Source organism: Drosophila innubila, chromosome X (assembly GCF_004354385.1).
Source record: "Drosophila innubila isolate TH190305 chromosome X, UK_Dinn_1.0, whole genome shotgun sequence".
Classification (NCBI taxonomy): domain Eukaryota; kingdom Metazoa; phylum Arthropoda; class Insecta; order Diptera; family Drosophilidae; genus Drosophila; species Drosophila innubila.
In genome coordinates, this window is record NC_047626.1 from 18,627,560 (window position 1) to 18,655,391 (window position 27,832).

Sequence of the window (27,832 nt, forward strand, 5' to 3'; positions counted from 1 at the left end):
CTCCCTCCCACTCGCACGCACTGCTTCACCATTTGCTTTTTACTTAACTGTCGACTTCTAAAACTGACTTTGCTGCTGCAACTGCTCTGCAACTGCGCTGCTGCTGCTGCTGCTGCTCTTCTTGACCTTCTCCTCTTCATCTTATTCATATTCATCTACTGATTATCCATTGATTGAATTTGCATTCGCATTGGCCGCTGCTGCTGCCGCCGCTGACAGTGTTTTCTGGCCCTCCTCCGCCGGAGATGGCGTCGCATCGCGACGTGGCGGCATCCGTTCGTTGACCGCATCGAGTCCCTTGGCCTCCGCGAACGAGGTAATCTTGTGATTGGGCGAGAAGCCCTGCATGGCATTCTTGAGGGACTGCTTGCCGCCGGATAAGGCGCCCAGGGGTAAAGCGCCCGTTGGCGTCAGCCCCTTAAGCTGCAGCACTGACTCCGACTCCTCGCGCAGCACTGAGAAGACGCGCGCCATTTTGCCAATGGCCCGGATCTTGTTGCGTATGACTTCCTTGCGCAGGCCGCCTCGTCATCCGATAGCGGCTCCTCTCTCCTCGGTCATGAGCTCGTCATCGGAGCAGATGTTCAGCACGTTGACGAGCATCTCGGTGACCTTCTCGCCGACAAAGGGCAGCGACCAGGTGAACACGTCCATGAAGTTGGGAAGCCAGTAGGGATGCGGCGAGCAATTGAACTGACGGATGTTCATCACGTTGTTCTCGTACTTGAGCACAGCCGCCTTGTTGTTGTACACGTCGAGATAGTTGGGCGCCGAGAAGATGGTGATCAGCGAGGGGAAACCGGTCGTCTGGCTCTTGCGGTACATGCGGTAGCCGGCGTCCTGCGCCTCGTGCGCCCGGATGATCGACAGCAGATTGTTGTTCTGCAGGAAATCGCAGCAGGCGGCGTAGCTGTAGAAATACGAACAGCCGCGCACCGAGTTGTGCGTGTAGAAGTCCGTGTTCTTCTCGTTGCCAAAGTCCTCGAGCGGATCGGACCACAGCAGGTCGCACATGGGGCCGAAGGCGGGCGGCTCCTTGAACCGATCCAATCGCCTGATGTCCTCCAGCTCGTGGATCTCGGGCGACAAACCGCCGTGGACGCAGAGGAACTGCTGGTTCATTAAAGCCGCCAGCGGCAGGCAGTCAAACGCATCCATGCACGCGTCATAGACGCGTTCCGAGTACTTGATCTTGCACTCCTGCTTGAAGGTGAAGTACTCGGTCAAATGGCGGCACTCGTGGTTGCCCCGCAGCAGGAACAGCGTCTGCGGATACGTGATTTTCAGCGACCACAAATACAGGACGCACTCAATGCTGAAATAGCCTCGGTCCACATAATCGCCAAGGAACAGATATTTTGTCGTTGCCGGTGATCCACCGATCTCAAACAGTTTCATCAGATCATAGAACTGTCCATGGATGTCCCCACAGACGGTCACCGGCGCCTCAATATCGATCATTGTCTTCTCCTGCCGCAACAAGGCGGCGCCCTCTTGGATGATCCGCAATGCGGCGCTCTCCTCGATGCGTCCCTCCAGGATGAAGTGCTGCTTAAGTACGTCGTGCTGTGGCTTACCGGTGCGTGCATCGAACACATCGGCGATGGTCAATTTGCGGCTGGGTGGAAAGGGTACGCTATCGATCACACGCTCCTTTGTGGATATTGTGCTGCGTTTTGTGGGACTTTGTGGTGCACCGCCAGTTGTGGCGCCACCACCTCCAGCTCCTGCCCCAGCTCCTGCACCAGCACCAGCTCCTCCGCCAGCTGCAGTTGTTGATGCTGCCGCAGTCGTCCCCGTCGTTCCACCTGCATTCTTATCATGTGTGTTATTAACGCTGCCAGCGACAGCAGAATTTGGCTTTTGATTTTGCTGCTGCTGCGCTGCTGCCGTCGCTGCTGACTGCGACGGCGATTGGCTGCTGTTGCTGCTGCTGTTGTTGTTCTGTGCTAATGGCGAAGACATTTTGATTGACTTTGACTCTGTCAATGCGACAGACACCTCCACACGTCACTCGCCACACACACACACACGCCGCACACACACACACGCACACACAAAGGAGGCTCCTCTGTAATCTACGACGGAATTACTGTGCTCTCTTCTCGGTGTGGTGTTGTTAGCCTTAACGTCTAACGTCTAACAGCTGTCGTCCTCGTCGTCCTTGCGTTTCTTAAACGATCGATAGCCTGCAATTAACATAAGCAATAAAAATGAGTCAGTTATTTGATTGCACTTATTCATATGTCCACATATGTACGATTTATAAGTCTAAATCGCAAAACAATACTGCTTTCATTATACCCGTTACTTAAAAAATAAATAAAAGGGTATATTGTGTTCGTTGAAATCTATGTAACAGGGAGAAGGAGGCAACTCCGACTCTATAAAGTATATATATATTCTTGATCAGCATCAACAGCCGAGTCGATATAGCCATGTGAGTCTGTCCGTCTGTCCGACTGTCCGTCTGTCCGTCCGTGTGAGCGCCTAGATCTCAGAGACTATTAGAGATAGAGATACCAAATTTGGCACACAGATTTCTATAGACCCCACGCAGGTAGTTTGTTTTAAATTTTTTAAAACGCCCCCTTCCGCCCCCGTAAATCGCGAAAAACGTCCGTCCGTCTGTATAAACACAAGGATCTCAGAGACTATAAGAGATAGGGTAACCAAATTTGGCACAAAGATTTCTATAAGTCCCACGCAGATCAAGTTTGTTTAAAATTTAAGCTCCGCCCCATTTCACCCCCACAAATCGCGAAAAACCAGCACACCCACAGTTTTTAAGATAATAATAATAATAAAAATTTTGTTTATATATTAGAGTTTTTATTAAGCACTTTAAAAGTAAAATCAAAATTGTTGCACTTAAATAAAGAGTTTATCTTTGAAAAATTAACCATTTTTAGGAACTCTTTATTTGTTAAGTATATAAAAGCTGTAGTATGGTCAAATAAATTGAAAATAATAAGTTGAAAGATAATTTATTTTCATTTAAAAAGTAGACTTTTTCTACTTAGATCGATAACTTATCAGCCCACCCTCGTATGTCAGGCATGTCTACTTGTCCATTCACAGTTGAATGTCAGGCATTCAAAACCAATCAAAATGCTTTTTTTTGATTGCAATTCAATTTCACGTCAAACAGAATTATCATTCCTCCACTTCCAATTCCCACCACCCAATGTAATTGCAGCTATCACATAAAAAAAACCTATACAAACCTCAATAATTCTAATATTAAGTTTTATGACACAGCAACTATTCTGTGGCTTTTCGCACGTTGCGCTAAACGGTTCAGCATTTTTCTACCGAAAAATAACTTTTCACATTATGAAAATAAAATTTAAAAAACATCTGTCTGCAACAAACAAGTATTTGTTATTGCTGCAACACACTAGTATAACGGTCAATGTAATTGTAGGTGAATGAATATATATACTTTTATGGCAACATTGTTTACAAAAAAAAAAAATTAAAAAATAAGTAAAAAGAAGTTGAACCAAACTTATTTTTAAAGCCAAAATCTTGTAAACCCGAATTTTGCCAGATTTGTGGCGCATACCAAAGAGTATGGAATTTAAATAGTTACCATAAACATAAGTTTGATACAAAATCTGTAATGCCGTTTTCTTCTAAATTGTCGAAACGTACAACAAAATATGTAATTTTTGAATAAAAATTACTGCATACATTTAGGCGCCCGCATTGCTTTTCCTTCATAAGGGTGTTTATATTTATTTTAGATCTCATTTTTGAGAGTACAAATGTATATACGCATTTCTTTACTTTTTATAATAAAAAATATTTTTATCTTTCCCATAGGAACATAAATGTACATATTACGACATTTCTTTACTCGTCATATATCATATTTGGTGTAAATTTTCTTTAGTTGTTCATTATCCTATTTTGGTATTTAAATTATTGGCATCCTGCAGACAGTTATCTGGTTGCACTTGCTGCTCTGCTTTTTGGCACTATTTTCGCAGTTTCGTTATAAATATTTAAGCAATACACATGCATAAATATGTAGTGTCCACGCTGCACAATTGTTAATGTGTGCACAGATTGCAGAGAAATAAAAATAACAATCAACGTTGCCTGAATAAATAATACGCTACAAATGCCAATCACTGCAGTCAGTTATACCCAAGCAAAGACACTGAATATATTCACTGCCTGCCTTTGATTGTACAATATACAGGCAGACTCACATATATAGATATAAAAATATATATGTGTGCGTGTGTATATTCCGCAGACATGCCTAAACACAAGCAATGCCGATGACTGACGGCTTGCTGACCGGCATGTGACGTAGTCAGTCTCTCTGCATGTAAGTATACTCTCTCTTGCCCTCTCTCTCTCTCTCTCTCTCTCTGACAAGCAGTGCAGAAAAAGTCTTATAAAAGCAGGTAAGTCGCGGTGCTCGACTGTTAGTTGCTCATTACCCGTATCTTTATAACCGATCGATTCAATTATCAACAAGGGGGCTCCGCCGTGCTCGTTTCGCTCGCGGTGAGGTGTGCAAGGACTACAGTCCAGGCCACTCGACAGTTATATGCTTGATACCCACAACCATAAATTAAATACATACTTAAATTTGTACAGCGGCTAAATTAAATGGACACCGTTTACTCTCAAAATGATAAAAGAAAAGTTAACATACACTAACCAACATTTAATCAAATTAATAAAAAAAAAAAATTATAGTAAATTTTTATAAAATTATATTCTGTTAGATAATAACAAAAATACTAATTTCATGTGACAAATCTTTACGCATTAGCTTCCTCTATTATTCGATTTTATCTTTTTACAGGGGTGGTTAAATTCTAAAACAAACTGGATAAAATAGGAGTATTTTTAACTTGTCAACTGTGAGATCTAGGTGTTCCTGCGGACGAACAGACATCGTCCCAAATTTAACAGCCACTTTACAGCTGGACTGCATCTCACACAGATGGAGAATCGTAATAACATAAACAATAAAGCTTATTCATGCTTATTACAATACCTGCACAAATCCATTAATTGGTATACACGTATTTGTAAACACAAAAATAAAGAGCGCCGCCCACTTAATTGCAAATACAAACATATGTATGTACATATATGTATGTATGTATTATATGTATACAACTAGGTCGCTTTGGCTATTGTTTGTTGTTGCTTTGTTGCGGTTTCGTCGCGCAGCAATTTAAATTTTAATGGTTCATTCGAATATGTCTGCATATGTATGTACATCGGTAGTTTTATATGCAGATATGTATGCATGTATATGAGCGGATTTATAAAACTGCGATATTTATCTTTCCATCAAAAAAAAGATATGACCGGGCTCAACGGTTTTATCATATTTTGAGTCCTAGAAAAGCAGCTGTATCATTTTTTGAGTTAAAAAATGTATTTTTTTTTGTTTTTGTTTGAAGCTTTGTTTCTCTTATTTTATTTTTTTTTTTGGTAAACTTTCTTCAGCAAAGTTAAATAATTTGTTAAAATTATGGTTGTAACTCAGAAAGGTAATGATGCAGTTGGATTTCTTGGACCCAAAATATTAAGAAACCAATCGTCTTAAAAAAAAAAAACTATCACAGTGTAATCGAATCATTGACAAGTACACATTCTTAATAGCCAGTTTAACGAGTAAAATGCATAAACCATTTGACAAACTGTTGCAACTTTAGTAAATGCCAACACACCACCCTAGCCCACCCTAGCCCATCCTATTTACCTCATCTCTACCTTCACCAACGTTATTGTCACCTTAGAGGTGAGTTTTAGAATTACGCACGCGTGTTAATCAAGCGTTCTCATGTGCGTGTCTGTGCATGTGTGTGAGTGCCTCTAAATGCAAATGAGAGGAAACCGTTAAAGCTCAATACAAAGCTTAAAGTGCTTGTTGGCATACAAAAAGTGCATATTAAGTTGAATGCACGTTTTCCTGCACTTCAGTTTTAAATTGGTATTTTTTAATGGCGCATTAAAATAATTGCATTGTTTATTTGTTTGTTTAAGTTTAATCCAGTTTTCAAACCACTTAGCAAAGCACTTTAGACTTTATGCAATAATTAATAAATATTGAATTAAAACAATATTACCCGACAGGCATGCTTTCGATGTCACATCTTATTAATTATTGTTTGACACGATAATTTGGATTATGTTTTTTTTTTTATATCTTCGCTGTCATGTCATGATGGTATAGAACCGGTTTTATCTGGGTTCTAAACCAACGCAAGCCCGGCTGCAAACTGGTTCAAGTTCGCTTGAGAAAACTGGTTAAGAATTCGTGCCAAATGTCGTCAATAAATAATTTTCAAACTACTAATTATAAAAGCAATAATACTAGTTCAACTAGTTCGTCATCGAAATCTCTTCAAAAAAAAAAAAAATGTCTGAGAATTCTTATATCGATATCAAAAAATTCATATATATGCAGTACGTGTCTGTATTTACAATTATATAGAAAACTAAAACAATTAACATTCTCGACTAGATGATATCATCAAAATCTTTAATTATCAAAAAATTGTTGATTTTATTTTGCTACTTTCTCAAATCGACGCTTTCTTATCTATACTATAGAAACTATAGATTAGATCTACACTCAGCACATCATTTATTCGTACACTCGTCATTTTAAATTACTTTTCCAAATTACAGTGCTCGAAATGTTTTAATTTAATTTTACATTTTATTTCAAAATAACTGCACTTATCATCTTCGCAATAAAAAAATATGGAGCAATCGATAGAAAATTTATTTTTTTTAGGAAAATCCATTTTGTTTTCTAAAATTTTTTTTTGTTAAAATAAATACCGAATTTTACTTAGTATTTTAAAAAGTTAAAAAAAGAAACTACAGCGCTTTACAAGGGTATCAAATCTTCGATATGCCGAAGATAATTTTTCTTTTATTTTATTTTTGCGCTTATTTAGCTTAACTCTGCAATGTGTGAAAAGCTAAAACTTATTGTTCTTTAACAGACATGTTTTACATACACACACATTACTGCAAACTTGAAAAAAGGTTAAGAGTTTCTCCATAAATTTGACATCATCAAATTGGCAACGTGCGTATGCAAATATACATGTCCCACTGTCTTCCATTTCTACCTGTGTATGTGTGTGTGTGTGTGTGTGCTGATATTTGAATTATTAAACAAGTTTCAGCAGCAAAGTGAAAACAACATTTTATCAGTGCCTACATGGGCATTTCCATGCATATATTCCATTTGTTTGCTCATTGTTAAGTTTTTATTGCTGTGCGCATATTTTTGCGTTTACACGATCGCAGTGGCACATGGTTCGAGTACACCTTGCACTTGTTGTTATTATCGTTGCTGTTGTTGTTGTTGCTGCTGTGCTAAGTAAATTTTCAGCATTCCTCCTGCCGCAACACGTTGCCAATGCTATGGAACCGATACAGGAAGGCCAAGACCACAGAACAACACCAAAAAACAACACTAACAATACAAGCAATATAGTATATGCGTGTGGTTGAGGGTGAGACGCGCGAAGGGGACAGTGTTGGTTTTAAAATACAAATAAAAAATCTTTGGTAATTTTTTACTTATAAAAAAATGCGAAAATGGGATATAATACAGATTCCCTATTAGAATTTTGACAAAAAAATAATCAAAGTTACAAAATAGGCATACAAATAAAATTAAAAAAAAAAACCACAACACAAAACTAGGAAACTTGTAAAAAAAAAAATTGTCACCAGGAAATTGAAGTTGTGAAGGCAAAAAATAAGAAAAACTGATATTACAAATATTTTAAAAAGTATCGCGCGCTGAAAATTTATATTATTATACTATTTGTTTATTAAATTAATCGAGATCAAATGAAAACTATTTTTTTTAATAGTAAGAAACTCGATTTTTTATAAATTTTCTCTTATTTGAATTTCACAGCTTTTAATTTCTTTTAAACAGCCTCTAACTTTTTCCCTTTTCCAGTAAATTTGAATATATATTTTTCAAATTTAGTTTAACAACAAATTTCATTAAATTTAAAGCATTAACACAAAAGTTATTCAAAAGTTATACAAAACCTTTACTGGCGCCATCTAGCGATCGAAGCCAACAAGACATGAATGAGTGTGAATACGTTTTATATTATTTCTGAGATGTATATGGTAAATATCGCCTTCGTCTAGCAGTCTCAGATTTTTTTTATTTTTATTTATTTCTGCAGACTTTGTTGTTCATTTTTCTTTTTAAAATGTTCTATTTCTATTTTCAATGTACGCGTGTGTATGTACATTTGTTGGTAATTAAAAAGCAATTATGCATACGCGATATTATCCGTTGTGAATTCTTGCAAACATTTAACTGAAAATACAATTCAAATTTGTAGGTCAACTCTGAATTTGACTAGAGGTTAGAAATAGGAGGGAGAGTATGGATGGATTGGCGAATTTCCCCAGAGTGCAGTTCTTACAATTTACGATATGTGGGTCTCATGTCGGGATAATTACATCAGCACTTGTTATTAAATCTCATGTGTATTACGATGTGTATAACAAAAGCAGAAACGTGACCAGCGCACGTTCAAATAAAAATTGTGCCAATCGACGCGACGCAACAGTCTGTGGAGTCAGTATGTGGCCGTCTGTTCACTAACTGGCAGCCCCATTAAATACTGTGTGTAGTTGTGGGTTGCTCTGCATCACATTAGTCATGCACTGCCTGTACAGTGATGGCTGCCTACATGGGTTTCTACCAGCTAAAACTCTTTACAAAATGAAGAACTTTGAAATGTAATCCACATATGTATTCCCCGGTTATAGTCTTATAATGGTTTCGAAAAAATTAATCGATAATATTCGATTATAATCGAATGGCCGTAAATCGAGATTTTGAACAAATAAATTTTTTTTTTTTTTTTAATTGTATACTTAAAGCCGTATCCTGAATACTAAATAGATTAAAAATCTTTACTACGCGCCGTTTCTTCGAATTGGCCTTCTTACACTATAAGAGCTAGAGCAACCAAATTCTGTACACGAATTACTAAAAAACCTAGGAACATTAGATATCAAAAAAGTGTCAAGCCCCCTCGAAGAATTATAATTTTTGTGGTTTATGTTACCTTTTATTAATATCAACGATCGTAATAATTCACGTCTAGATCAAATAAATATGACGGCATTTATAAAAGTTTTCAGTTTTTAAGCAACGCAATCGCCTAAAGGTATGCAGTAGTCTTTGTACTGTACCATACACACATGTAAACTGTACCAATTTTAATGAATATACATGTACGAGTAAATACATACTTGAATAGGATAGGAGATTGTCCTGTGACAAACTATAGTATCCTCCAAAGGGGCATAAAAATGTTTTCTGATGCGCCAAATTAAGCACAGGCGACCCATTAAATGGAAATGGGAATGAGAACGTAAATGAAAATGGAAATGCATTGACAATTGTCATACCCCGAGTACTTGTACATTTTCTTTCAAAGTTATTGACACAAATTTTAATGCAATCATAAAAAATATAATGATAAAAGCAAACGGAGCAACAGTTTTGCCGTTTGACCATCACATGAGATTTGTGGAACCCTTGGAGTGAAGGGGAGGTGGTGCACCTTCTGGACAGGGTTCACAACCGGTTTGAAAATTAAATGAAATGCAATTTTTGCGATAATCAAATGCCAATCGACGACAAACTTATATACTTGTGTGTGTTTAGGAAAAAATAGCAATACTTAAAATAAATGGGCAAGAATTCTGTTACGTCATTTGTAATTAATAGTAATCGAATTTAAATTGTTATCGATTCGTTTGAAATAGTTCAATCTTTGCTAATAGAGATGAGCGTGAAATGGAAATTGAAAACAAATTCGTGAAATAGGAAAATAAATTCACCGTCTCCTTATATTTAAAAAAATGCAAAGTCTTAGTAACTAAATTGATAATTTACCGGAAATTTGAACCGCAAACATTTTCCATTCCTGCAATCTTTGAACGGAAACGGAACTCAAAGCCGGAGCAATAGTTGTGCAAATCTATAAGCAAATCATATCCGAGTCTTTTAAGTTCACTTATGTCCTTCAACCCAGGAAAAATTAAATTAAATTTTAGAAAAGGCAACAAAATGTTAAATATCTTGGGGATTTCTAATGAAATTGACTGCACGTTGCCAGACCGCAAAATTAACGAGTCTACAAACATTAAATACGGTTAATAAAAATGAAATTTACTTAAAAATTTAATTAATGTGGCATGACAGCAACTAGATGCGATACTAAATTGCTAATATGATGAGAAAAGAAAATAAAAAAAATCGTTAATTTCATGGCATAAACGTTGTTTTTTCGTTGCGGTTTTCAGTTTCACCCACACCACACCGCACACACACACACACACAGACACACACATATCAGTCACACACACATACTTACATACATATGTGTGCCAGATTTGCGTGCAATTAGAACAATGCCGAACCGACACACACATTGCAAATATTTCACGGCATTTTCACAAATTTGTTGTTGAATATCTAAGACATTAAATTTCGACTGTGACCGCGGCGAAGCAAGAAAAGCTAATTAAATGTTAAGGCTGTTTACTTGGCAAGCGTTATAGACAAATCACCTCAAACTCTTTTTGTACTCGGGACTCGTATTGCATTCATTTAGACATGTGCGTCCTCCTGAACACCTTGAGTTCAGGGATCAAAGACTATAAAAGCTAGATCATCCAAATATGGCATACAAACTTTTATGAACCCACGCAGCATTTAATTAATAAAAGGCAGACTCCAAAACTGGTGGAAAAAATAGCCACGCTCTTAAAATCAGATAAAAAAAAAAGTCCACCACACTTTTAGGATGGAATCATCTCGCATATCCTTTAGATTTGTTAAATAAAACGCCAGAGCTAGGCTGTTTTAAGTTAAACTCAGAAATGTTATTAATATACAGATAATTTATTGAACCGTATTGTTTTCTTATCGATATTATTTATTGAATCGTAAGCGTATGTTCGTGTCACGCGCTCATCGTCATATGGTATAGAGCTTAAAATTTTGAATACTGCTGACATTGCCATCCCATTGTAAAAATTATTCCGGGTGTTCCGGAAATGTAAACCAACCAAAAATCAAACAAAAATGTATGGGTTAACGGATGGTTTTCGGTTGGATTGTTTTTTTTCGAACACCCCTTATTAAAAACAAAGTTATAGTAAAACACTTTAAATATTTACTATAAATAAGGGCAACAACAACAACAACAGCAGCAGCAGCAACAAGAGCAACGCTTAATTAAATTGCAAAATGTATTTGTTATTCAACTATTTGCGAAATGTGGCAAACTAATTAAAAGTGTGTCGAAGTCGAATGCCAATGGCAAGAACAAAAGGCGACCGCGAACAACAGCAACAGTTGCTGCATGTGTATATGTGTGTGTGTGTGTGTGTGTGTGTGTGTGTGTGGGCGGGTAGTGTCTGTTAACAAAAGCGCAAACAACAATAACAACAACGGCAACTACAGCAACAGCAGTCACACTTGTTGTTAGCATTTCGAAAACAATGCAGATATGTATGTCTGTCTGTGTGTTTGTATCTGTGTGTGCGAGCGTGCGTGTGTGTGTGTGTGTGTGTGTGTTGTGCCATTTAATACATTGGGAATGAAACGGAACCATGCGAGAACAAGACCATATTTGTGTATTCGTACATTTTTATGCATGCTTTAACATATTTACAAATGTACATACAAACATATGCATATGTATAAAATTATTTTGACAAAAATGCTCGACTACAATATACCCTAACCTACGCAACCCTTAGCTAGCTTTCTTTTAGTCAAGTTAAGACTTATTTATTTGCATATTTACAGTTTGTCAAATCAGCTGATCAATCTTTCACAAAAATTAATTTGAATAATGATAGGAGTACTAAAGTTAAATTAAATTTTATACAAACGATATTGAGTCTTTACTGAGTGTCTTAAATTTAATTTGGCGCTCACCTTTGATAATAATTAAATTCAAAAATACTTAAAAAATTCGTGAGAAACGACACATTTGCTTAAAATCGAATGAAAGGCGCAGAAGAGAATAAAAAGTAGCAATTACAATTACTTATTACACATTTTGTTCATAATCTCTCATCTTTCTGACAAACAAAACAACATATTTAACGTGCTGTCAAAGCTTAAATCAATTTCTCATGTTCATGTTACCTAATTTATGTTTCAAAACAAATTAGAACGAATTGATTTAACTGTTAAATATATGACTTGTCACCTTGCCCAACAAATTTTTTGTGGCGGACCAGAGAAGTCAGAGTTCCATCTATTAATCATTCAACATCTATTAATTATTTAATTTTGTACAATAAATAGTTTTGGAAGTAATGAATTTTAAATTGAAAAAATATTATTTTTTTGTGCGGTTTTTTTAAGCATTAGTTTCCAGTATAAATCTTAATAAATGCATTATTGAATTAAGAAAAAGTCATGTATTATGCGGTATTTCTTACGAATTAATTTGCTTGCAAATTTAAATAATATCCATAAGATTCCTTCCTTAAGATATAAGGTATACAAGTCGATGGATAAATCACTTAAGCTACAGTCTGTCCATTACATGGCAAAGATTATATAAAAGCTCATGGGTAAAGGGCACTATCATGTACCTTGTGCAGATAGCATGCACACCTGCCTAAAAATATTCACACACTCACATGCATTTATCCATGCAATTCCAATTCGAATTCCAATTAAAAAATCAAGTTCACGGAAGTCATTTAATATTTGCATAGTTCCAAATGGAAATTTTGATAAGTTAGCTGACAGATGATTCGTTGCTCAAGGAGAAGAGTTGTCCCCTCAATAAACTGACTTAGGACTAAAAAAGCACAGAGCAAAAGAAAGATACATGAAGTAGTAGACATCCAACTCGCTTTTGAAAATACACTCATTTATTTGGTTTTCTTTCACATATAATTGCTCAAACCACTCTAAAATAAAAGTTCAGTAAGTCAACAAAGAATGTACCCTAGTACATTGTACGAACGACAAAGATGTACCTGTTCTGGTAATGTACAAATGTACCAAAAACGGCAACTATGGATATATGTATTCATTTGAAAAAAATTTATGGATATTATTGCTGATTTGGACATCGATAAATGACAGGCAATTTATGATTTGCAATTTTTAACGCTCTGTTGCTCAAGTATTCTGACTTTCAATCTTATGAATACGATATTTTAAGATATTTATATAAGTGTAGGTACTTTTTTTTGCATTTGCATAATTCCCTTTTCATATCGAAATGTAAATGATATCTTAACAATTGTTGTCGTTGACTTTTTTTTATACATGTACATTTCATTTCAGTTTTTCTTTTTACATTTCGTTGCCATTGTTAAAATCTCATTGAAACTGTTGCTTTGTTTTTCCTTTTCTTTTATATTTTTTTTTGTTTGTGTTTTTGTTGGCTCAAACGGTTTTGGCTTTTGCACTCTAACGACATGAACACACACACACACACACACACATAGGACATGCTAGCAAAAAACAGTTTTAAATTGCAAATTATTCAGCTAAAGCGAGTACAGGCTTTGGCTTTGTTGGCAGCTTGGCTTTGGGTTTGCTTTGGTAACTTGGGCGCGTCGTTCTAGAAAGCCACATAGAAAAGCGCACCATGTGGCACTGTGGGGACTGTGACACCAAGTTCCGCTTACTTTTGATCCACTGAAACAACAGCAACTGTGCAAATAATAATAATTTAAGTGTTTATTTTAGACTTTTAAAGTACACAATGTGAGTATAAGTACACATGTTTAGAAATTTGCTTATATTCAATACTCATTGTTTTTCACAATTCCTCAAAAACTACGCTGGTGTGGCAACTCCCTACAAATGAGAGTTGAAAAGAAAAAGTTGACATCGCATACATTTTTCAAGCTTTCAATTGAGAAACATAACAAATTGTGGCAATTCTTGATATTATCATAAGATATGCGAACACGTGTAATCCAAGAAATTCACCTCATTATAGCAGATTTCTCTCACAAAATAAACTGTTCCCCATCCCCCTGGGCACTAAGCATTATTCAGAAATTTTCTAAAACGCACTTTACATATTTACAGCACATTTTCTATTTCACTTTACTTATCCAATTATCGGCTTTTGTTGGCATAGACCTTTGATCTTCATAATTAGCATATTAGATATTGGTACTTTAAAGTAAAGTTGAACATTCGAATACAGTATTTCTGCAAAAAATATAATTTTTTCGCCTCAGTAGCCTGTTGAATTTGTTGCCGGTTTATAAAAGGATTTGCTCCACTGTGCGGCATGCCGCGTGTTGCGTGTCGAAGCGTATTCGCTTCGTTTTTTGTGCTTTAGTCTCGCTTTTGGCAGCTGTTATTGTTGTTGTCATCAGCGTCGCTTTTTTGCCAATTAATTATAATAATTAAGTTTGAAATGCGTTGCGACTTAACAACAATAACAACTACAAACAAACAAAAATTCTCCACACGCAAACGCATTTTACTGCCGATCCAATTTTCCGGGGCAATCCTTTGACACCGTCTAACTAGAACCCGACAAGAAAAAAATAATAACTACTTATTCAACAACAAAAATGTACGGTGTATATGAAAATGTTCAAGGACACACATACAATTTGGGTACATACTTTAATATGTACTTATATATTATATCGGGCTTAGGTTTAGGTTAAAATATCTTTCATCTATTCTCGATTTTGAAAATAATATGGTTTCAAATATTTACGTGAATAAACAGATTGTATGCTTTCAAACTGTATTTAACTTTGGTCAAGTCAAGAAAAACTATATATATATATAAAACTTTTTTAACGAATTTATAAATATTTAAATTCAGAATGTATTTAGAGGTCAAATCATTATCAAAATGACATTCCGCTTGAAAATCGGTTCAGTTTTGATCAAGTTATGACAGTTTGAAGTTGGTCAGACTGCGAATTTAGCCACTTTACAAGTCAAAATTTTTGTTCAATTTTACATGAATTTTTACAAAAAAATGAAAGGTTTCAGAATCTAGTTTAAAGTGTTGTTTGATACTAATTACGATATAAGGAGTTGATTAAAAGTGAAAACTTGAGATATAAAATGTTGAATTTTCGAAATTTCAAAGGGGGGACCCTTAGCAACAAAAAATATCTAGTAGAATCTAGAAAAAAATATTTTTTTTTAATAATTTAATAAAATATAAATGCAGAATGAATTAAAATGCCAAATAATGATTAAAATGACATTCCGCTTAAAAATCTGATTATTTTTGATCAAGTTATGACAGTTTGAAGTTGGTCAGACTGCGGATTTACCCACTTTACAAGTCAAAATTTTTATCCAATTTGACATGATTTTTTACAAAAAAATGAAAGGTTTCAGAACCTAGTTTAAAGTGTTGTTTTATACTAATTACGATAGAGGGAGTTGATTAAAAGTGAAAACTTGAGATTTAAAATTTTGAATTTTCAAAATTTCAAAGGGGGGACCCTTACCATCTAAATCGATTCTTGGTCGAAAATTAATAATTTTTCTAAATGAACAAAAATTGAATACAGAATAAATTAAGAGGCCAAATCATGATCAAAATGACATTCCGTTTGAACATCTATTCAGTTTTGATTAAGTTATGACAGTTTGAAGTTGGACAACTCTTTGACCTAGCAACTTTACCACAACCGTACCGGTACAAACGTTTCGGTATTCGGTTTTTGGCAGAGAATTTTCATTCGGTTACGGTTTCAGTTCCGGTACTAAAAATGAAACGGTTAGTTTCGGTTAACGGTTCCGGTGTTATTCCCTGATTTTACGTTAATTTCCTAATGAAAAGTTTCTAATTGATTAAATAACAAAGGAGGTATATAAGAAGATCCAATATATATTCTTTCTATAAAAATTTCCACTTTTTAAATTTGAATTTTGCAAAACTCTGTCGAATTGCTTAAGTCATAAACGAGAATGCTGTATGTTAATAAAAGCTTAAGCTTTTCCCCTGAAAAACACTTCTCAAGTTTATGAAATGGAAAATTTTAAATCGATATAAGAATTAAATGGCGAAGGATATGACGGAACGAGTATCCGTAAAAATAAAATAAATAATAATAGATTAATTGCAGCGTGTGTAGGCAATTCACAATGATTGTGCTGATAATGATGATGACGATGATGTTGGCGATGAAATCCCGTTGCTAAGAGAGAAAAAACAATAACAACACATGCACATGTCACCCGCGACCCAAAAGCCTCACAGCATACACACACATACACACACTCGCACGCACACACATAAAAATTCGAAATTTAAGGCATAATTCTTGGTTCACTCGGTTGCCATCCCTCTCTCATTATCTCGCTCGCTCGTTTTTTACCCAACACCAACAGACAGCAATCCCTAGTGCTCCACTCCCCCACCACCGCTCCCATCACCACACACACACACAGACAATCATCCTTCTTGACAGTGTTGCCAACTAATCTTTTTTTCCGCCAGTTCTGGATTTTTCCGACTGCCGATCCACGCAAAATTGTGATATTGTGATATAGTGGCAGGAATTCTAACTATTTTTAAAGTTACTACTGGAAATATTCCAAATTCCAAATCATAATTACTATTGTATATGTTGTACTAGTAAACATTTTTTTAATTATTTAAAAATATTTTGTATTTATATTTACCATTTAGAGTCTATGAGATCTTGTTATTCAGACAAGCGGAATGACAGACAGGGCTAAATTGACTGGATTTTGAGGGAAATATATATATTCTTTAGACGGTCGGAGTTATAGCACCTTCTTATGCCTGTTATATACCTTTGCCCAAAGCCATTATGCCTCATTTGTCTGCTTTCAATATAAAATCTACCCAAAAAACTATAATAGCATTTTATCCGGCTGTCTTGCAGATCTTTTTCTAGCTTTGTTTAAATGTTAATATAGCTTTATTGGCAACACTGTTGCTTATCCACGCTATATCATAAAATACTCGTTCAACGTTTGGCCAATTTTTAACGTTAGGCTGCAAACAGAGTGTACAGTTACCGCGAGTGCCATAAAAATTATAATTATTATGTACATATAGAATTATAGTTGTTGTTGCTGCTTTTTGCATACGAGTATTTTCAAATGAATTTCAAAAAAAATTTGTATTTTATCTTTTCGCGCATCGCGTGCTGTTCTCGTTGTTGTTGTTGGTTTCTCAGTGAGTGACAGTTTGGACTCTGGCGGCTGCGCTGCGACTGCGCTGCTGTCTGCTCCAATAAGTCAAATAGTTTTTCACTTGACGCGATTTTTCATTATGTGTGTGCGGTATTTATTTTTTTTTATTTTATACTTTTCTTTTCTTTTTGTTTTGTTTTCTTCTAGTTGCAAGAAAATGGTCGCGCAGTGAAATTATTTTTGGCAATTGTATTTTAACCGACGCTGCAGGTGCCATGGGGGCGAATTTGGAGGGAGTGGGAGGAGGAATATGAGAAAGGAGTATGAGGAAAAGGAGAAGGCGGAGAGAGATGGCGACGATTGCGACCTAATTTCGGTTTGTGTTTCACAGTTTTATGCGTTTGTTGTTCTTGTAGCTACGGCAATTAGCATACACATTGTGAACAGCAGCACTGTACGAGATACACACATACACATATAAATATACATACATGAGTGTATGTGTGTATTTATGCATGAGTCAGAATGGTGTGGGATGCAATAGCTTAAGACTAAAGCACAGGTAAAATGCTTTAAAATAACAATGTACACACTAACGTAAGGAACAGCTGATACGCTTAACATACACACACACCCACACACACTTACATATGAATATGATGTACACTCAGCGAACAAATTATGTATTTCTTACTGAAATAATTAGATTGAAATAATTAAAGTCAAGCATCTCATTCTTATTTCAAGTAAGATTTTTGAAGTTCGAAAATTTAAGTATTTTAGTCGTTCGATTTTGATTTAAAAACAACTCAAACTTGATTTAAGTCTCAAAACCGTAGTCAGTGGTAAGTACAATTTTTATAATAAATGTAATAAAATTATTCAAATCATGAGTTGGGTGCTGAAGGCTTTCAAGCTACAGATTGACAATTTTTTTTTTTTTGACGTAAAAGAGTATTTGCGTTTCATTTTAAGGAATTTTAAGACTTATTCTGGATACAATTCAAATATTTGAAAATCTTGATTTCGTGTTTTAGGAACTTGATCTTAGAGTATTCGCTGTGAAAAATCGTAGCGGGCGCGAGTTCCGAATTTATATAGAAATTTAACGTTCTCATTTCTAGTAAATTAAGACTTCAACTGATTCAAGAATTTTTTCTATCTTCGATCTTTAAAAAAAAAACAACTAAAAACCCAAACATTTTGTTGGTGTTTAGTTGATTACATTTCTAAAATATCCCTGTATAGTAAAAAGATTATTGATACTTGTATGCTCACTTTCAGTAACTTGCACTATTCAAACCTATTGTACCCAATTCGAGGTCATTTGAACTTAATTAAATTAATTTTATTAAATTCCTGCATGAATCTTCATCAGTCTAAGGACATGCATATTTAAAACTGTAACAATCTCGTACATAAATGCACACTCACACAGATAAGCGCACACACACGCACATGGCAGACAACGTGTTACATTTAAATCTGCTGCCAGGTTGTGCGTAACCAAATGCAGCATCACACACACAAAGAAGATACACACACATCCACATACTGTCATATCAGGGAGACTGGGACATGTCATTGAGAAAGCAAAGCGAGTGAGTGACAGAGGGAGGGGGAGGGAAGGGGCCAAGGTGAATCATGTTGGGGAGCGCAGAACGTAACAAGCATAAAACTCACCGCTCTTACAACAACAACAACAAAAACAAATACAACAAAGCACAGTCCATTTGTACGCACATAAAGCGCCCGCAGCGCAGCTTTTGCATTCGTTACAGTGATGGCCATAACAAGAGCGACATCAAAGAATTTACACTTGTTACGTCAAAGTTTATGCCAAGCACTTGTATTTACAGTTGTTTCTGCTATAGCGAGCAAAGTGCACTTAAAGATTTTGCGAGAGAAAATAGAGAAAGAGAGAAGTATAGTCAACTCGATAAGTTATCGAGGCTGACACATTTGTACCCAAAATGGTGAATTCTCCATTCGTTGATAAAATGGATCAGTTCTTTTTTCAAAATGGTACATTTTTTAATGGTTAGTGAACTTTAATATCTTTTTAATTTTATTTTGTAATCATAATTATGACACTTCACACACATATACTATATGTACATACATGTATTTTAAAAAAATTTGTTTAATATTATCTATTTCAATTTTAAAATATACAATTTCAAATAAAAAAAATTGTTTTGTGTTGTTTTAAGTTTAAGACAGAGTTAAAATATAGAAGTATTTTCTATTAAATTTATGCTTTTTGTAAATTTAATAAGAAAAAATTACGTTAATATTAAATTTACATATAAAAAGTTTGTACTCTTATCTCGAAACTGACCCATTTTCCTCTAATATCTGGAACAAGATACATATTTTCATAAAGTGGCAACTGTGTCAAAAACTGGCACAGCACAAAAGCAAATACAAAATTCAAGCGACAGCACCAAAATGAAAAACTTTCAGCATCAACTCGCACAAAAAAAAATACTTTTGCTGAACTTTGTCTGCGTCTTAAAAAAAAAAAAGAACAACAAAAATAGAATTAAGTAGCGCAGACGCAAATAAAACTTGAGTAAGCAGGACTTTATTTTTTTTTTTTTTCAAACAAAAACAGAAAAGGTTTTTGTATAATACTGCAAAACTGTTGCTGTTTTTATGGCCGCCAGTGTTTTGTATGCGTAAAGTAACTGAAACGAGATACACAATGTTTGGGAGAATGACAGCATACACGAATGGGGACAGGAGAGAGGAGGGGAGGGGACGGGACAGGGGCAAAAGGGGAGTATCAGGCGCTGAGCAGCTGTTTAAAGCACAAACTGAAAGCGAAAGGACGCAGCAAAAGTAAATGTTGGTTACCCAAGGGTAGGTGATGGATGGATGGATGGATATTTGTCGAAAGAAGAAGAAAATAAAGGAGAGTATGTATCGGTTATGAAGGAATGGAACAAAATAGACGCTTTTGAATATTTAATATTTATAACTTGAGCAGCGAACCGAGAGATGATTTGTATCCCCACCGGAAGCTAATCTCGAGTTGAACTAACTCGCACATTTACACACACACACACGCACACATACAGACAGTACAAATACAGAGCAGAGCTTTTCAGGGTGGCCAAGGCGAGCGAGGTTATGTATGTATGTATGTATTGCATGTATGTGAGCAAACCAAGACACGCACACAAGGAAAGAAGCCGTTTTACTCTAACAGAAATTTATGCATGTATATGTACATAGGTATTATAAGAGAACATACAAATAAATATCTAAGTGTATCTTAAAGCATGTTGCATTCAAAAATCCAAATAAGTATGCTTTATCGATTCACAGTGCACACATACATACATCAATTCACATGTACATGTGAATGTATCTGTAATATTTATGTATGTACGTGTACATACTTCTTCTCAGTGTAAGAAACCAAATAAGGATATAAACGAAGTAAAGGCACGCGGTGCGCTCGAGCTTAACTAAGCTTGCCTCGGCGCACTTAATTTTGTTGCTGTTGCTTTTGCATGACACTGCGAGTCGAGGATGTGGTGAGAGAGAGAGAGAGAGAGAGAAAGAATGAGTGTGATGAAGAAGAATGGGTAGAGGGAGTGAAGGGAGGTGTTGGGCCAGCGAATGAATTCCTGGTTTGGGCTCCTGCAAAAGTCAACCCTGACCGCTGGCTTGGCAGCCTGCCGAGGCGCATGTACGAACACACGCACACACAAATACATACATAGACTACATATGTATGTACACATACATACATACATAAATAAGCAGTCAGTTAGTCGGTCATTATGACGACGCTTTGCTGCTGCTGCTGCTTCAGTGCTGTCATTTTAGCTATTTTATTTATTTTATTTAAGAAAACCAATATATTCTTTGTAGAAAATATATAATAAGTGAACTACTCTGATATTAAAAGAAAAGATTATGTTATGGAAAATATTAAGACTGCCTTGATGAAAGGCTGAGTTAAAAAAAGTTTTTAAGCCAAACGCAGCTTGTTAAGGCCAATTTAAAGGCTTAAGGCTAAATTATATTTATATGAAAATTTCAACTTTTGCTTTAGTAATTCTCAAATCCTTACTTTCTTTATAATAAATTTGTATAATAAATATTCTTAGTCCGACAAACATAAAGATGCTGTCGATAATGTTGTTGAAATCAAATAAATATAGTTTTGTTAAAAAATGAGTATATTTTTAATTTATTTTATCAACCCATAATCTGCACTTTCGAGCTACAATTTTAATATAAAAAATTGGATATTTGTAGCACTTTTAATAACTTTTTAGCTATTTTTTTTTTTTGACAAAATTAGCTATTTTAGCTCTTCAAATTTTGGCAACACTATGCTGCTGATGTTATAAGTGTTGGTGTTGTGAATGCGTGCCGAGTGTACTGTTGCTGGCACACAAAAACAAGAACAACAACAAAAACAAACATAAACAACTCTTGCAAAAGAAAGAAAAATGAAAACACAGCGTCGTCTTCTTCTTTCCTCACAGCGTTTGGGATCGTGACAGCAGCAAAAAAGCCCCAAATATTTAGTGGTACATGTGCATACACATTGTACATATGTACACACTTAGCAGTAAATGTACATATGTTAATAGTTTATATCAGGGAATAATAATGCAAGCGGTACTGAAACCATTAACCAAAACTAACCGTTTCATATTAAGTACCGGAACCGGAACCGTAACCATAATAAATTATTTTTCAACACCCGAAAACCGAAAGAAATGTACCAGTAAAATTTTGGTACTATTTTTAATATTGTATTTTCATATATGTATTATTCTGCTTTATATTAAAAAATAACTGAAAAATTTATTTAGGTTTTTCCTCGACAAAATACATTGAAAGTCTCAAGTTTCGAATTTTAATCAATTTCATAAGTCAAAATTAGTATAGAAAAAACATTTTAACACTTTAAAAGTTGATGTGTTGTACCGGTGCGTACCGGTACTGATACCGGAACTGAAAAGACAAATCCGAAATGAAACTTTTTAACATAATTGTTGTTTTGGAACGTACTATAACCGAAACCGATATTTGTTTCGGTTTGATTTTCAGGTTTATATTGCAACTGCCGGCCACGTTTCTGGTTTTCTTAGAGAAACGTGAACTGCACAAACAGCAACAAGACAAAAACAGGACAACACTTAAGTTAGGCTCTTGTAAATGAAGGGATGCTGATGTCATCCAAAGCGTACACATACGTACACTCAGACACAAGGACGTAGGCAAATTTGTGCAAAAGGGTGACCAAATACTTTTTTTTCATAGTACATCATACACCAAAAATATCTAAAGATTTTTAAAATAATTGATTTTGAAAAGAACAACAGGTTGAAAATTGTGGAGTTGCTTGAATGTCAGAAATTTCTTTTTTTCGAACATATTTTCGAAATTGAAATCAAAGTTGACTGCCGTAACTGAATTTACAATGGTGCGGGGGGAATTGCCCAACCTCCCTGCCCCTTGCCTACGCCCTTGCACAAATACATATGTTTGTTATACGATAAGTACTTAGCTGTTGCATTTTCATATCGCATAATCTTGTTTGTACACAGAAAGAGCTTTTTGGTCACTTCAAATGCGACTCCCTTAAAAATACATATATTTACACACACACACTAACGTACAGTAAAACCAACATTTCTTCGTATTTACATTCAGTTTATATACTTCAACGACTATTGTACTATAGGTCAGGTTTTCCAATTAAAGATAATTTTTATTTTTAAATTTATTTATTTTGAATAAAAATATGAATGAAAATAAAAAAAAAATTGAATCGACCTACAAATTATTCGTACACCATTTCGAAAACTCTAATTTGCCAAGTGTCTCTATATAGTACATATAAAGCAAAATAATTTAAAATTAAACAAGTGTACAACTAAATGCAACATCTATAGAGCCTTTGATGAAAATGCGAAAAACGTTATACATGAATACTATAATTATGTTTTAAAATGGAAAAATACGCAAATTAAAGCAAAAACAGGGTTTTGAGTCCACTGTGCGGTGACGAAGTGCCGACCAATGAATGTGTGTGGGGTTTGGTGAGTAGAAAAAGACGCGAAAGCACAAGCGCCCGCATTTCTCCCCATTGCCACTGTGTTTGCATGTATTTGTGTGTGCGCTTGTGGTGAGCTTAGGCTTGCTTTAGCTAAGGCGAATTGTTGCGTTCGAAGTCGACGCAAGCAGAGTCCTGCTGGCGCTGTTGCGGCTGTTGCTGCTGCGACTGCGGCTGCTTCTGCTGCTTTTTGTGAGCTTTTTTTTCTTTGGATTGTGTTTGTATGGGTGCACGCAACACTAAAAGTCAATTGACCCGAAACTGTTGTATATGTAAATGTATACATATGTATGTATGTACATATGTACATACAGCAAATGCAGCAGCGCCTGCAGAATTTTGCATTTATTTTATTTTAAAATTTACTTATATACATGAGTAAGTACATACATAGAGTATGAAAGTGTATTTTTATATTATTTTATTTTTATAGATTGATACAAATCACAGTCATATACATGTGTACATACATATGTATACATATATACACGAACTGCGTTCCTTACTTATGTACTATGTATTTTTGTTTGTACATGTGGGGGTATGCGTATATTTCTGAAATAAATTCAGTACTTTTAGTTTTTGGTCGCAGTTGCTGTTGTTGTTGTAGTAGTTGCTCCCGCTATTATTAGCGCAATGTGAGTACTAAAACAAAAGCAACAGTAGAAATTTGTTGTTGTTATTGTTATTGTTATTTTTGTGTGCTCTATTGTATTTGATGTTTCGCAATTTCTGTAGTTGTTGTTGTTGTTGTTGTGTCATGCTTTACTTTTTTCAATCTATTTATGCTTTATTTTCATTCGTGCTTTCAATTATTTCGCACGTTCACTTCGCTCTCACCACACAGTTCACGCTCTCGCTGTTCTCTCTCATTTGCTGCTCTCGCACTCACACGCTCCCTCTTTTTGCATTCTCTCACGCATCAACTGCAGGTGCATTCACAATTGCCGCTAGTGTCTGCAATTGTCATAAGAGCGCAAATAGCTAATTGTGGTTATTAATATGCATATAATTAACTTGTGTATGTACGCGTATAATGTTCATATCTGCAGGCTGCTAAACGGTTTCTCACCATACGCAATTTATGTGCAATTTTAAGGACACCCGTAATCTTTATAGCACATACTATGATATCACTTCACGTCTCAAATTCCAGTGAATGCTTTAACACCGCTTTGGTGCATTAACAATACGTAAATTATCAAAAACAATTAATTGACTAACTGTATTTTATTTTCCAAAAACAATATGAAGTTTCTTCGATATCTAATATTATATCTTAGTTGCTTATAGTCCTTAAAATAATAATGAAACAAATATTTTATATTTTTTTCTTGTCAAAAAAAATTTCTGGACATATTGTATTTTGATATTAAGACTTGACAACGACAGAAACAAAAGATGTCAACAGTGTAATGAAAATGAATCTTGACTCTATTGATAATTACAATTAAAGTCGAGCAAATATCAATTTTTATTGAACTTCAGGCTATTATTAATATGTCCTTCAACGACATTTGTAACATTCTATACCCAAAAGTTACACTTATTCATGAATCTGTGTATGTGACCACTTTAATGACGTTTCAATGCAATTATAATAATTATAATACTGATAATTATCAATAAATGTTACTAATATCAGTACAAATTCATATGTATGTATTTATGCATTGAAAGTTGGTCTAATAGAGCTTAAAGAAAGATTCTCACACCAACGATATGATTATCGCCTAGTAAGTAAATTATTTGATATTTTAAATACATTTTAATTATGTATAGATCAAATACAAAATATGTTTTATTACGGTTTCCAAATAGCTTTTAAAGGCTTTCCAACATGTTGAATAAAATTAGAATTTAATTGATTGATTCTAACGAAAAAAAAAAAAAAAACATTAAACAGTAAAAGTTGTGCTTTGATATTGCTTATAGCTGCTTTATATCAAATTTTGAGCACTTCTACATATGTATGTGTAAACAAACAATAATGATCTTAAGTTGTTTGGTCAGTCAGATGATTGTACGACTTCACATCATGCCATAAGAAATTAAAGTTCATTTTTGATTAATTGTTAAGCACAATAATCTCAACGATTTGACTTACTTCTTCTGATTAACTTTAATATCAATCGATTTATAATTGAAAATCCATATCACACGGAATGAATTTGAATTTAAGAACATTTAAGATTGATTATTTTTTTCAAAAACTTTTAAGTTATATTATACGAAATGAATACAATTGTAGTTTTGAAAGTTTACATATTAATAATTCAAAATGATATTATACGGAATCAATACAATTGTAATTTTATTTTTTTGATAGTTTATATTTTAATTCCATAATTCCATTATTTTTGAAGTTCAATTTAAATTTGAGAATATTGAAATTGTGGTTTTGATCAAGAAACGTTAAGCAATTGACGGTTTAATAATTTGTTGAAAGTTATACTGTATAGATATATATATGCACATGTAAATATGTGTGTACATTGTACGTGCTTATATTACGCGCAATTTATAAAATCCATTTAGCTAACCGGGTCATCAGCATGCGATGATTGGGGCCAGCGATTGTGTGTCGGATTAGTGATTAGTGCCAGAGGAAAATATACAATATGCAAAAAATACAATAATAATAAAAAGTGCAGCACACCTAATGCATTTTGGACCGGGTTAAAGGGTCTACTATTTGTGCTATATGTTTGTCTCGATTTTGCTTGAAAACAAACACAACAAAAAAAAGAGGATGAAAACCTTGATCAGATGTCCATGAAAATACATACACACACATACACACACACACACACACACACACATATACACATATATATATGTAGGCTGCCCTGGGTGGAGTTTGGAGTCGAGGCTGTACCGCTCAAGGACGACCAGAGTCAGTGATGACATTCTTTTGCTGTTGTTGTTCTTTTTCATGAAATATTATTTTATTTACACTTTCTGTATGTGTGTGTTGTTTTTATGTTTGTGAGTTATGCTTTTTTTTTGTATTTTGTGACAAACGAAACTTCGAATCGAGCACACGGTACGACGAGTGAGCGACTGCGCAACAACAGCGAAAACAGCGTCAGCTGAAAAACTTTCTGCCCCACCAGCTCACCACCCACCCAACCGCCCAACCACCCATTCATCCTCCCCAACTTCAACAGCATGAAAATTTTCGTTGTTGCCCTGTGCTTTGCTTCGTGTCCTGTCCCTCACACACACACACACACACACACACACAAATACATATTATATATATATATATATATATGTATATATAGTCACAGTCACAAGCACCGTAATTTCCGTGCTCTCTTTCACTGAAAATCTCTTGCTTATTTGCACATACACTTTCACACTGATGTATATGTATATGAGTATATACTCGTGCACACACATATATATGCAAGCTTTTCTTCTTGTTGAATTTAACTGTTATTTTTGAGACTCTCTTTCGGCTCTTTCAGCATCCTTAGTTATTTTCCAACTTTGCACTCTCTTTTTGATTTGTTGTTTTTGCACATACGCGAACAAGAAAAAATATATGTATGTATGTATATGAAACGAAAGCTGCATAATAATGAGTAATATGTACAATTTTTAATAATAACATTGTACACCCACCAGCATGTATGGTATGCATAAATACATACATACATACCTACATATTTATGCATGTACATAGCTCTTATGTACACAGGAGTGTATAAATATGTGTGTGTAAGTACGAAATGGGCACACACTGTTATTTCTCACTCGATGCACTTTTTTCATTTTCATTTTCGTTTCTTTTCTTTTTTTTTGGCGTTCGGGGCGCGTGTGTCTTTTAGTTTTCTGTGTGCTGTCTTTTAGCCAATTGGAAAATCGACATGAAAAAGGAATGCATAAGCCAACAGAGCGCGGTCATTGAGCCGATTTTCTTTTATTATTATTTATATTCTGGTTTAAGGTATATACTGCAATAAACAATGTGTATGTAAATTCGTACTTACATATATATGCCAAAAAAAAACAGAAAAAAAAAATTTACATTTTATGCACACACACACGCACGCACAGAGTAGGTCTCAGTTCAGTCATATTGGAATTATACATACATACATGTACTTCGCAGTATGTATGCATATGTGTATGTGCGTCCAATTGGTGTTTATTGCTAGTCCGTTGCTCAGCTTTGAGGCTGCTAAGAATTCTCTGCTTGCTGAGCCGTCGCAACAACGTTGGCGTCGTCGCCCCCTCTTATGTACATATGTATGTGTTTGTGTGTGGGCTTTTTTGTATTTAACGCACAATTTCAACAATTCCAGGAGATGAAAAAAAACAGCAAAAAAAAGACTGCTTGCAATTTACCTTTTCAATATTATTGCTACAACGACGCAGACGCACGGTAAATTGATTCGGTTAATTGACGCGCTCCCGCAAAACACGTCCGGCTGAAATATCAACGCAAAAGTAGTGCTGCAAAAACAATCGAAGACACTATCGATATTGCGAATTTTTTTTTATCGATTTAAATCGAAAGCTTAAATAACCGTTTAGAAATCGAT

The 27,832-nt window shown here is 35.1% G+C and overlaps 1 protein-coding gene across 1 annotated transcript; it reads right to left on the reverse strand.

The window, feature by feature from the left end:
* Nucleotides 1–5: 5 nt before the first annotated feature.
* On the reverse strand, nt 6–27,767 carry LOC117781779 (serine/threonine-protein phosphatase 2B catalytic subunit 3-like). The gene is given in 4 exon segments (XM_034618612.1): nt 6–521; nt 524–549; nt 551–2,189; nt 27,636–27,767. Coding segments are annotated over 3 exon segments (1,800 nt in total). The 5' UTR covers nt 1,966–2,189; nt 27,636–27,767; the 3' UTR covers nt 6–162.
* Nucleotides 27,768–27,832: the final 65 nt, after the last annotated feature.